General features: G+C 41.8%; 1 protein-coding gene and 1 pseudogene across 1 annotated transcript; one reads left to right on the top strand and one right to left on the bottom strand.

Annotated features, from left to right (window-relative positions):
* Nucleotides 1–306: 306 nt before the first annotated feature.
* OR8B72 (olfactory receptor family 8 subfamily B member 72) lies at nt 307–1,236 on the bottom strand. The gene has a single exon (NM_001206756.2). The coding sequence runs from the start codon at nt 1,234–1,236 to the stop codon at nt 307–309; it is 930 nt and encodes a 309-aa protein (NP_001193685.2).
* On the top strand, nt 7,346–8,260 carry OR6T8P (olfactory receptor family 6 subfamily T member 8, pseudogene; annotated as a pseudogene).

Below are 13,392 nucleotides of genomic sequence, written 5' to 3'. Positions count from 1 at the left end.
TCATCACCATTCACTTTTTTCTATTTAAAACCTTATAATCTCTGAAAATAAGCTGGAGCATGACAGAATGAATTATAGGGTTGGACTTTTTGTCCAACCCAGTACTTTCCTACTTTCTATGAAAGGATGAATGGCTGATTCTCCTCTTCTTTATACTATCTTTTCTTATAAAGTGGTTTTCATAAAAAACTTTGCTTCTCTTTTTATTTAAATCACCTGCTTTTTTATTTTAATTCTTTTCTCCATATCATCATACATTGTGTGCCCTTACTAAAATTTGACATCAACAGCTAACACAATTTCTATTCAGAACACCCTTTTCCTAATAGTCTTACTCAGTGCAACATGGACATCTTTGTTCCTCAGACTGTAGATGAAAGGATTCACCATTGGCCCCACAATGGTGTAAAAAACAGTGGACACTTTATCTTCATCCAGAGACCCAGCAGGAAAAGGCTTGAGATACATGAATGTTGCTGATCCAAAGAAAAGAGAAACTGCAATTATGTGGGAGCTGCAGGTACTGAAGGCTTTGGACCTGCCCTCTGCAGAACGGATGCGAAGGATGTTCAAGAGGATCAAGGTGTAAGAAACGAAGATGGTGACACTGGGCACTATGACATTGACACCCACCACGATGAAAATCTCCAACTCATTGATGGAGGTGCTTGTGCAGGAGAGCTGGAGGAGAGGAGGAATGTCACACATGTAGTGATTGATGATGTTTCCATCACAGAAGGAGAGTCGCAGCATGCACCCAGTGTGGGCCATGGCACCCACAAGCCCCATCGCATATACACCCACTGTCAGCATGAGGCAGACCTGATGGGACATGGAGACCTTGTAGAGCAGGGGCTTACAGATGGCCACGTATCGGTCATAGGCCATTGATGTCAAAATAAAGCACTCATCAATAACAAAGAAGGAGAAGAAGCAGAGCTGAGTCATGCACTCTGCATAAGAGATGATGTTCTGGCTTACGAAACTCATCAGCATTTTAGGGGTAATGACAGAGGAGTTGCAGAGATCAATGAAGGAAAGGTTGAAGAGAAAGTAGTACATGGGAGTGTGCAGGTGAGGGTTCAGACCAATAAGAATAATCAAGCCAACGTTCCCCACCACAGTGACCACATAAACTGCTAAGAAAATGAAAAAGAGAGGCAGCTGGAGTCCTGGCTGCTGTGTTAAACCCAGCAGGATAAACTCAGTCACTGAAGATTCATTCCCTGGGGCCATTCTTCCCTAGGACATACCTGTGGGAACAGGACAGAGGGTAACATTAAAATGAGTACCCCACTCTCTCCACCCAATCCCACTCTAATGAGGCTGAGACCAAGAATGTGAGAAGGAACCCCAGCCCAACCCTCTGTATCTTTTTTTTTTCTTCTTCTTTACAAAAAGGCTGAGGGAATTTTTAAAGATGTGTATTAAAAACACTAACGGGCAAGTTCTACAGGGTAAGATTCAGTGACCTTAGCCTCATGACAACAGCATCTCTGCTCTACTTCTGCTCTGACAGTTTACCAGACCCAATGATCAGTGGTCATCTCAGCAGAGGGAAAGCTGTCATTTCAGGGAATCCTTGGCTTCCACAGATGAGGTTTGGAAGATGAGTAACTGGACAGATAAGATTCAACACTCACCCTTCTGCACAGAGACTTCAGTGTTGGGACTTGCTAACTCTGCTTCCTTATTCTCAAGTGGTTCTGATGAATTTTAGAGATGAACAGCCCAGAACAGAGATTCTTCTTCTTTGCTGTTGTTTTTGTTTTGAGTGCGTTTCGGACTGAGAGAGTCAGAGCACAGACCTCAGTACACCAGGCTCTAAGGTGACATGAGTTACAGGTCACGATTTCTGATGGTGGCTCTGCCAGAGTGTCCTCTCCAGTCTAGGGGGTGGAAATAGCATCTGCTGGTGCCCAGGGAGCCACCTGCTAATATGACCCAGGGGTTATTGTGAATTGGGAAATCCTAGGGACCTGATTAAGAAGTCTTAGGTTTTCATTGTGTTTTCCCCAGAGATATGATTTGTAAGAAAGAAAAATTACCCACTCTGCATTTAAGAGGAGTTCACTAGAATATCAGTGTGTATTGGAAGTAACCCATTTTGCATACATTTTGGTTTGTTGCCAAATGGAGCACATCCTCAAATGGAAAAGCAGTGACTTTTCCTGCATCCACAGCTCTTAAGAAACACTAGTCACTTATTTGTTTATTTGGTGTGTCTTCTCACAACACAAACACATACATTCACATGCATTTGAACCTAAGTTCCATAAGGGCAGAGATTTTGTCTGTTTTGTTCAGTACTGTTTTTATAGCAACTTAGAGTAAAACCACACATATACAGTAGGTATTATATAAATACTCATTTAATAAAAATGAATGAATGAGAACCCCTTTTCCTCATTTCCCTGGGGACCAAGACTGGATACCACAGCAGAAGCACTGCCCCATGGGCAAAGGCTTATATAGTATTAGTGATTTTCCTCGTAGGCCTGAGTGTGGGACTGGACAAACACCAGTGAGGTAGTGAAGGTCATGGGTAAAGTCTTAGTGGCCATCTATAAGCCTTGTAGATCAAAGTTACTGAAATCAGAGAAAATACAAGTTTCTGTCCTCCCTGAATGTCACACAGACGACTTCCTCTTACAGAGGCCCCAGTGCCTCTTCTCAGAAGTCTGCAGCATAGACTCAGATCAGAAGGCAGTTTTGGATCAACACAGGAAGCTTCCAAATGTTCAAATCAAGGTCAGCTCATTAGGGAGATCATTAGGAACCATTCAAAATCATTTCTTTTTTGACACAGGTTTGAAATAATCAAAATGCCAACTTAGAAAGTAATAACGTGGTCACTGGCAGGAACAGACTAGAGTAAGGAAGACTGGAGGCAGGTCTACGATAGGAAGCTATTAAAACTGTCAATCAGTTCAGTTCAGTTGCTCAGTCGTGTCCGAATCTTTTCGACCCCATGAATCAGCACACCAGGCCTCCCTGTCCATTACCAACTCCCAGAGTTTACTCAAACTCGTGTCCATTGAGTCGGTGATGACATCCAACCATCTCATCCTCTGTCGTCCCCTTTTCCTCCTGCCTTCAATCTTTCCCAACATCAAGGCCTTTTCAAATGAGTCAGCTCTTCAGATCAAGTGGCCAAAATATTGGAGTTTCAGCTTCAACATCAGTCCTTCCAATGAACACCCAGGACTGATTGCCTTTAGGATGGACTGGTTGGATCTCCTTTGCAGTCCAAGGGACTCTCAAGAGTGTTCTCCAACACCACAGTTCAAAAGCATCAATTCTTTGGTGCTCAGCTTTCTTTATAGTCCAACTCTCACATCCATACATGACTACTGGAAAAACCATAGCCTTTGACTATATTGATCTTTGTTGGCAAAGTAATGTCTCTGCTTTTTAATATGCTGTCTAGGTTGGTCATAACTTTCCTTCCAAGGAGTAAGCATCTTTTTATTTCATGGCTGTAGTCACCATCTGCAGTGACATTGGAGCCCAAGAAAATAAAATCTGTCAGTGTTTCCACTGTTTCTCCATATATTTGCCATGATGTGATGGGACCAGATGCCATGATCTTAGTTTTCTGAATGTTGAGTTTTAACCCAACTTTTTCACTCTCCTCTTTCACTTTCATCAAGAGGCTCTTTAGTTCTTATTCACATTCTGCCATAAGGGTGGTGTCATCTACGTATCTGAGGTTATTGATATTTCTCCCTGCAATCTTGATTCCAGCTTGTGCTTCATCCAGCCCAGCGTTTCTCATGATGTACTCTGCATATACGTTAAATAAGCAGGGTGACAATATACAGCCTTGAGGTACTCCTTTTCCTATTTGGAACCAGTCTGTTGTTCCATGTCCAGTTCTAACTGTTGTTTCCTGACCTGTATACAGATTTATCAAGAGGCAGGTCAGGTGCTCTGGTATTCCCATCTCTTTCAGATGGACTAACATGTCCATGCAATTCTCTGGGCCAGAATACTGGAGTGGGTAGCCTTTTCCTTCTCCAGGGGATCTTCCCAACCCAGGGATAGAACTCAGGTCTCCCGCATTGCAGGCGGATTCTTTACCAGCTGAGCCACCAGGGGACATCCAAGTAAAAGTGTACAATTGGGCAAATGCCTAACTAAAGCTAAAGCACTTTGTTGGATGGCATCATCGACTCAATGGACATGAGTTTGAGCAAACTCTGGGAGATAGTTCAACACAGGGAAGCCTGGTGTGCTGCAGTCCATGGGGTGGTAAAGAGTCTGACATGACTTAGTGGCTGAACAACAAAGGCTAAAAGTAAGAAGAAAGGTCAGAACATGAGAAGGTTTGAGGATTGTTTCCATAGAGATTAAAGCCATGGGGTTAAGTAAACTAAATAAGAGAAAGTAAAGAGAAAAAGGGCAGAGGGTAGAAGAATACTTGGGAAATTCCCCAAATTGTGAGTATTATACTTAGGATAATCTCTTAAACCCAATCATCACTAAAATGAGTCCCAGTCATTTTTCTCAGACCCTTCACAATTACTAGGGGACCAAAAATTCCTCAAGCCAAAGTTGAACTCTATCCCACAAGGTAGACATTCCTTGACTTCAGCAATGATAAAGAACTTGGAACTTTATTAAAATGTGTTTTCTATGGAAAGTTAAAAAATCTTATTTAGGCAATACAATAGACAGAAATACTTCCTCTAATTTTATAGTATATCAAATCACATTGCAAGAAGAATTATATGCCAGGGTTCTACACTAGAGTTGAAAAATCATTCTTTCATTTTTGCCACTGTAAATATAAGCAAACATGGAATTAATATAGAGCAATTCTGAGCTTATACCTACACAGCAAAATTCTCATTCCCTTTCTTTCTTCTCTCTCCATAACCATCAGGTTAGCCTAATTCAGGTGTAACTCTCAAATGGTCACCCTCTCACTGAGATATATTCCAAGGAAAGATTCATCAGGACTTCTCACAAAGATGATAGAAGACCAAAAAATTCCAAAAAATAGTAGCCTAGATGTTTGGATAAACTATAGTGTTACTACAAGCAGAAGAAAAATTCAGAAAATAGTGGAAATATTCATAAAAATTATACATTCAATTTTATTCATTCTTGACTCCTTTTTAAGTATCTCAACCCCAATATGTTCTAACTTGTCAAAGTCAGTGGTAATAAAAAATTTATACTATACGATAAAGATGCATAAAACATAAAGATGTATTTTAACTAAATGGATTTTTAATTGGCAGGATTATGTGACACTAAGCTAACAAGCTACAATCACCCAGAAATATTAACTAATATATTTTCAAAATTAAATGTATAACTGAGGTTATATTATAATTTTTAAGCAAAATAAAGCAAGTTATCAGATACTAATTTTATACAGATGACTGCTACTAATTTTTTTAGCTTTTTTTTAATTTAATTTATTTTATTTTATTTTATTTTTACCTTTACAATATTGTATTTTTTTAACATAACAACTATGTCATTAACATTGATTCAGTCAAAATACTGTTTCTACCATTGCCACAAGGCTTCTTCATGTTCCCTTTGACACCCACTTTTTCCCTCATCAGTTGCTCAGTCGTGTCCGACTCTTTGCGACCCCATGGACTGCAGCACACCAGGCCTCCCTGTCCATCACCAACTCCAGAAGTTTACTCAAACTCATGCCCACTGAGTCAGTGATGCCATCCAACCATCACACCCATTTTTCCTTTCAAAGCCACACCACTTTCTTTCTATCCTATTCTTCTCTAAACCTTTGGCAACCATGACCAACCAGGTTCTCCATTTCTGTAAATTTATCATTTCAAGATTTATGTTATATTATTTAATAGAAGCATACACAGTATAACATTGTATCTTCTATTTTTTGGCTGACATTTTCTTTTTTAAAAATAAGAGTCTTGATTCCCCTTAAGTCCTCCTCTGACATGACCTCATGGAGGACAAGGACTCCCTCATTACTGACGGGTATTGATGGAAGTTCAGGCTCCCTCAATGGCTTCCACTCACACCATGTAGGGAGCTCTTGTCACCCAGTGAGAATCAAAGCCCTGACTCTACATAGCATTCTCTGATTCTACCACCAGAGAAAGTATTGGGGCAATCATTACATCCTGTAAGAGAGGCAGTCTATGGATTCCTATTTGAACTTTGCTGTCATGGAGGGGGAGCTAGCTACAGGTTTTCCCTGGGGTTGGTCTATGGTATGGTGGTTATTGTACTAAAATTTTCTATCTTACTTGGCTACCCCTTTCCTGGTCCTTGGGCTAAAAAAAAGTAGACTTGTTTTTCCAGATTTATTGAAGCATGCACAAGTGCATGCTCAGTCACTCTGTCATGTCTGACTCTTTGCAACCCTGTGGCCTGTAGCCCACCAGGCTCCTCTGTCCATGGAATTCTGTAGGCAAGAATACTGGATTGGGTTGCCATTTCCTTCTCTGGGGGATCTCTCTGACCCAGGGATTGAACCCACGTCTCTTAAATCTCCTGCACTGACAGACGGATTCTTTACCACTGAGCCAACTCTTTTTGTTGTTGTTGTTGATTCTTTCTTTTTTTAACAAAGTCTTCCCTCTTTAGGTTAGGAAGAGGGATTATTTCTAACCTAAAGAGGGAAGTCTTGGTTAAAAAAAAAAAAAAAAACCTTATGACAGGACAAGGGCTCTGAACAGTCCAATCCAATGTGGCTCTCTGGCTGATTAAGAAAAATAAAATCTGTAAAGACACTGAAAACCCAAACTTTCATTCTATTATTTTTATATTACGCCAAGACACAGAAGGACTGCAAACACTAAAAGAAGAGTTCTTAAAACCAATAAGATTTTGTTCGAGGTGCATTTATTCTGTAAGGTGTTCTCTGACCCCTCTACTCTTCTGGATTCCCCTAAACCACAGTACTCATGTGAAATAAGCCTCAGTGAAATAGGTCCAGTAGTATGTGTACTGGAGCCAGAGACTTGGCATGAAATCATGCCTCTGACTCTGAGTGATCATAAAAGAGTTCCTTAAACTTCAGTCATCCTTTCCTTATCTGCAAGATGAGCACAGCACTACCTGTCTTCAAGGGCAGATGAGAGAGGAGATACTGGCTGTAAATTTCCTAATAAGTAATTGGTGCTCAATATCATCTGTGTTATTACTGGTATTCTGGTTGCTATCACAATCTGTTTCTCTTTTTGTAAGTAACCCACAGGCAGAAATACAGATTAAGTGTCAGAATGTAAGAAATTGCTAAGCATGAGGTATTATCTCATTGATTGATTGATTGAAGGATTGGTCACTGTGGACCAGTTATGAATTTCTGTTCCATTTACCCTGCGGATGACTGAAAATGAGCCCTAAAAACTGGACTCAGGTAACAAGGTTTGTCCCCCTGGGTTTCCCCAGAAGCAATATTCTGCAGTTCCTGTTTTTCCCAAGACCGCCAGTGGTCTACATTGTAACTACCACAGGCAACCTACTCATCACTGGATTCAGCTGGATGGACCAATGCCTGCACACACAGGTGTCCTCCTTCCTGTGGAACCTGTCCTTCCTGGAGTTGCTGCTCATGTCTGTTGTGGTTCCCAAGATGCTTGTCATCCTCCCAGGGGACCGCTCCATCTCATTTGCCAGCTGCATCATCCAGTCCTACCTCTACTTCCTCCTAGGCACCACCGACTTCTTCCTCTCAGCTGTCACGTCTCTGGATCATTTCCTGGCAATCTGTAGACCCGTTCTGCTATGAGACCCTGATGAGTGGTCATGTCGGTTCCCAACTTGGCCTCCTGGCTAGCTGGGTTTCTCTGTGTCCGTTGCCACTCCGTCCTCACGGTCAGCCTACCACTCTGTGGCCCCAGCGGTATTGTCCACTTCTCTTGTGACGGTGAGCCCTTACTGAGGCTCTCTTGTGGAGACACTTGCCTACTGGGGCTGCTGGCCTTCGTGCTATCCACGTCAGTGTTGCTGGACTCGCTGACACTGCCCTCAGTTCCCTACACCTGCATTCTTTCCACTGTTCTCAGGGACCACTGCTGAGTGAAAGAAAGCGTTCTTCATTTGTGCTTCACACCTTACAGTGGTGATCATCTCTTACAGCAGCTCCATTTTTCTCGACATCTATCTGCCAGAGACTCAGTCCATGCTGTTCAACAAAGGGGTCTCGGTCCTGAACTATATCATCATGCCCCTCCTGAAACCGTTCATCTTCAGCCTCTGCAATGAGAAGGTGAAGTGAGCTCTGAGAGATGCCCTCAGGTGGAACTGACCCATGGCTGCAAGACACCATGAGGGTCATGTGTAAAAGGAAATATTCCTACTAGAGTGGGCAAATATTTGAAGTTCAGGTCACATAGGCAATACCTTGTACGTTTCTCAGATAATGAAATAGGTCTTCATAAATATGCAATGTGGAGATCAGCCTTCGCTTTCCTCCCTTGAATCTTCACACAGAGAAAACTGATCCATTTGGTCAAGTTTCAAACTTCTGGCGATGACATGTTTCTTTTGAGGTGCTTAAACATGTAGCCTCCATTCACAGAGGCTGCTCCTCTTTTTCTTCACACGTGTGTGCTTAAGCACACCTATTACTGCTTCAAGATGGTAGGTCATAAAGCCAAACAGAAATGCTAAAATATGGAGATTCAGATTTGCAGCTTAGAGGGGAGTAAGAGACCCTCTGAGGCCTTGCATCTAGACTGGATATGACAAATAAGATTACCCAGGATCCCCGTATCAGAAAATCAAATTCTGGCTGTGATAACAAATGTTTATGAGCTGTTTGATTCTCTTGTGTTATACTCTTTATGTGACTAGCAGGTCCTGAAACAATCTCACATAGGAAAAATGCTGAGACCAAAAAACTATTTATTGTTGTTGTTCAGTCACTCAATTATGTCTGACTCTTTCCGATCCCATGGACCACAGCACACAAGGCTTCCCTGTCCTTCACCATATCCCAGAGCTTGCTCAAATTCATGTCCATCGAGTCAGTGATGCCATCCAACCATCTCATCCTCTGTCATCCCCTTTTCCTTCTGCCTTCAATCTTTCCCAGCATCAGGGTCTTTTCCAGTGAGTCAGCTCTTTGTATCAGGTGGCCAAAGGACTGGAGCTTCAGCTTCAGCATCAGTACTTCCAGTGAATATTCAGGGTTGACTTCCATTGGATTGACTGGTTTGATCTCCTTGCTGTCCAGGTGACTCTCAAGAAATATTTAGCTATTTCTAATTCCCAAGTCAAATTCTACCTAATAGACTCCAAATATGGGGATAACCATTTATTTAAGAAATATTATTAAATAATATGTTTTAGGCACTGAACTAGGTAGGGATAGGACTAAGGTGAACCAAGGGAGATGTCTAGGGCACACATTTTAAAGACACACTTGCCCACATGACTGGGCAAGGTTAGGGTCAGGCTGTGCACAAAGCTGAGACTAAAGGACTCGTCACTGCTGCACCAGAGCCACCTCTGCTGCTGCTCCCTGATCTAGGCTCTGCACGAAGCTTTGGGAGATACTGTAGAAAACAAGGAAGACATAGCTTCACTTTGGTAGAATTTATAGTATCATCGGGGTAGTTGACAAAAAAACATCTTAAATGCATAAGTCAATATGTAGTTGTAAGTTGTGAGGAATGCTTTTGAGGAAAGTGCTGAGTTTTGTAAGAGAGTAATAAGGACAAATAATTTGGATTAAAGATCAAGGAACACCACATCTCTGAAGAAGTGGTCTTTAAACTGAGGCCTGAGATTGAGAAGAGGTTAACCAGGAAAAATTAATAGAGGAGCGTTCAGAAAAAGTGAGCAGTATTTGCAAAGAAAGAAGTGGCTGAGAGAAACAAATGTTGTAAAGGAGTGGAACTGGGGAGGTGGGTTAAGGTCAATGCAGACAAGATCTTATCAATAAAATTTATAGGCATCTTTCTTTCTTTTTAAAGGACATGTAAAGCCTTTGAAGAGTTTTAAACAAGGGACTGCTCACATCATATTTTAAAAGATCAATCTGCATTGTAGGAACCATTGATTAGAGGGAGGCAAACGTGGATTTTCAAGAATTAACTAGGTAACAACAGATGGGCTAGGTAAGACTTTAGACTTGACAATGGAGGTTGAGAGAAATGAACAGTACACATGTAATTTAGAAGAGAGTTGATAAATACTCTTCCTGCCCACAGATCTTGCAGTCTATAGTGGAACCAGGGTAGTAAAAGGAAACCACAGCAGTTATAAGCATTACAATGTGAAAGGCAAGGATTCTATGGGAAAAAGAAGAGAAGTACACTTAATGCAGAGGGAAAGGGACGGTGAACACTTCCTGAGGTGTTATCTCCCCTTAGATCACAGAGAAGTATGCCAGGTTAAGAGGGGTGTTGGGTGGTCCCTATAACACTTCTGCAGGTACAGAGTCCCAGAGGTGCTCCAAGCATATTCAGGAAAACGAAAGATACACAACATGATAGACTTGGGGCAAAGAGAAGCAAGACCTGAGAATGGAAAGATAAGTAGGAGCCAATCAATGCAGCTCTCTTCTTACTATTTTCAAGAAGTGCCATTGTTGGGGGCGGGGGGAGTTTAGAACCAGAAAGCAGATCAGTGTTCCTGTTGTCCCAACTTACTTGCCCAGTGCACTTGAACAAATGATTTTCTCATTTTCCTTATTTTCCTCATGTGTAAAATAAAAGAACTGAATCAGATGGTTTTTACTATTTGGAGGAATCATGCATCTGTTTGAGAATCTCTTTTTAAATCTATATACCCTTTTCACTCCAAATAATTTATACAGACATAAAATCTAGTATATAATTTCAGATTGTTTATGGAGCACTTAAGCCCATCTCTGGAACCATGAATTAGATAATTTTTAATATTTTTTCAGCTCTAGCAATCTATGATTCTGTATGACTCTGAAAGAACCTCAATTACATCTAGGTCTATTCAAACACACTTTTACTAACACATTATGATTGCAAGTATCATTGTTAGCATCATATTTTGGTAATAATATTGATAGATAAAAATACATGATAGATAAATAGAAAGAAATAGATGAGAGACAAATTGATGTCGTGTCTGACACTATGTATAAATACGTGTAAGTAGACATTGGGGGAAGACTCCTGCATATTACAGGAAAGACCAGAAATATTCTTGTCTCAGGCAACTCATCTGAAAAACCAGCAGGCACTCTGGACATGGCAGGCTCTTAAGTTGCATATGCTGAATGGCATAGACATTTAGTCTGTTTCGAGAACAACTCACTGTTCTAAGTTCCAAATACTATCACTACCCTTTGGGCAACTTCAGCCATAACAATCTATTATGGGAACAAGGGTTATTGAGGATTTTTGTAGGAACAGTAACAGGAAGGTGTCAACATGTTGCTTATTGCTTTCCCAATTGTGCTATACTAATTATTTCAGCTAACCCTAGAAAATACATCCCCCAACACTCCCCTCCTAGAAGAAAGAAATGATAGACATACCACATCTGTCAAGTATCTTTAAAACACTATTTTTATTATTAATATTAAAATCTCTTTAGTTTTCTCAGCCCCCTAAATTTAAGTGCAAGTCATTGTGTGCTAAATCGCTTCAGTCATGTTCGACTCCTTGCATCCCTATGGACTGTAGCCCACCAGTCTCCTCTGGCCAGGCAAGAATATTAGAGTGGGATGCCATGCCCTCCTACAAGGGATCTACCCAACCCAGGGATCAAACCCAGGTCATTTATGTCTCCTGTATTTGCAGGCGGGTTCCTTACCACTGGCACTGCCTGGGAAGCCAATGCAAGTACATTCCACCTGAACTCTTGGCATATGCCGATAGACATGCTAACACTGAGTAAGTCGTTTGCTTCCCATATTATCTCTGTACTCTTCCAGAACTTCCGCCATTCTACTCACGAAAAGAAGAACCCATCAGTAGTGCAAAGGGAAAATAGTCCATGAACAATAAGCGGAAGCATTTAGATTCCCTCCTTAAACCATGGTTTCATTAATATTTCTAATCCAAAGGCTTCCCAGCAAGACTCATAGATAGATACATAGAGAAAACACAGAAACAAAGAAGACACCTATTAGTTTTGATTCTTTTGATCTTTTATCAAGATAACAGTCATGAAACTTGAGTTTGGCAGAGTGAAAAGGATTTTCTGTTTTTCTTTAATGTCTCTTTGAGACACTGGGATCTAGGCCTGATTAGTTACCAGAACATAGAGTTTCACCTATGAAGGTTCTGGTCAGAAAGAGAAAGAGCAAAATATTGAAAGGAAACAAAAGAATACATAGGTAGAGGAGGCAGAGGGTCAGAGGGGTGTCTCCATATTCCTTCACTGCATTGCCTCTGAGAACAGACTAAGGGGAATGCCGAGGACAGAAGCCCTCTTCCTGCTCACGTTTAGGGCATTGAATGAGCTGGTCCCACAGGCTGTCCACAAACCAAGCTGGTATGTGGTCACATTAAAGTCAGCTGAGAGAACCAGGGTAGTAAGGCAAAGGATGGGTTGGCAATATAGCTTTTCAAGCACCCTCAATTTCCTTGTGATAATGGATGGACCCCAAGATCCCATATTCTGCCGAGGAGGGATTCAGTTGGGGTCTGAGCTGACAGCAAGTGAATGTGTCCTGGCTTCACAGTGGCCAGGGGTCACATGATTAAGCTCTGTGGGATGAAAAAATTGGCCTAGGAATGGGTGGAAAAAGAGCAACAGATTCAATGGGATCTATGACTCAAACCAGAGATTAGGTGAGACTAAGCTCCAATGGGAGCATCACCCAGCCTGACCAAACAGAGAAACCAAATGTCAGCCTGTTAGTCACAGACTTCAGCATTGGGGTCAGCAGAACATTCAGACGTGGAGTTACTCTGGTGTCCAGTCACAAGCCCAGAAAGCAGTCCAGGTTCAGCCACTCTGTAGCAGAGGACAGCGTGTGCACGCGAGGCCTGTCTCGCTTCATCACCATGGGATCAAGTAAACTGCACACCTCCTTTGTGCACTTTGATGTCACTTTACAAAATGAAAGGGCTTCCCCGGTGGCTAAGTGGTAAAGAATCCAGCTGCCAATCAAGAGACACGGGTTGGATCCCTGGTCTGGGAAGCTCCCACAGTGGTGGAGTAGCTAAACCCATGCACCACAGCTACTGAACCCATGCTCTAGAGCCTGAGCACAGCAACTACTAAGCCTGCGTGCCCTGCAGCCTGTGCTCCGCAATAAGAGAAGCCACTGCCATGAGAAGCCTGCAGGCTGCAACTAGAGAATAGCCCATGCAGCAGTGAAGAAGCAGCGCAGCCATAAATAAAGAAGTTTTTTTAAAGGGACAAAATTGGAAAGAAGGAGAGGCCACAATTCTAAAGGACTGAGTTATTTTCTGGGAAAAAAAAAAAAAAAGACCACTTCTT

Source organism: Bos taurus, chromosome 29 (assembly GCF_002263795.3).
Source record: "Bos taurus isolate L1 Dominette 01449 registration number 42190680 breed Hereford chromosome 29, ARS-UCD2.0, whole genome shotgun sequence".
NCBI lineage: Eukaryota > Metazoa > Chordata > Mammalia > Artiodactyla > Bovidae > Bos > Bos taurus.
The sequence above is the reverse complement of the archived record's forward strand: the minus strand, read 5'-3'. Positions and strand labels throughout refer to the sequence as shown.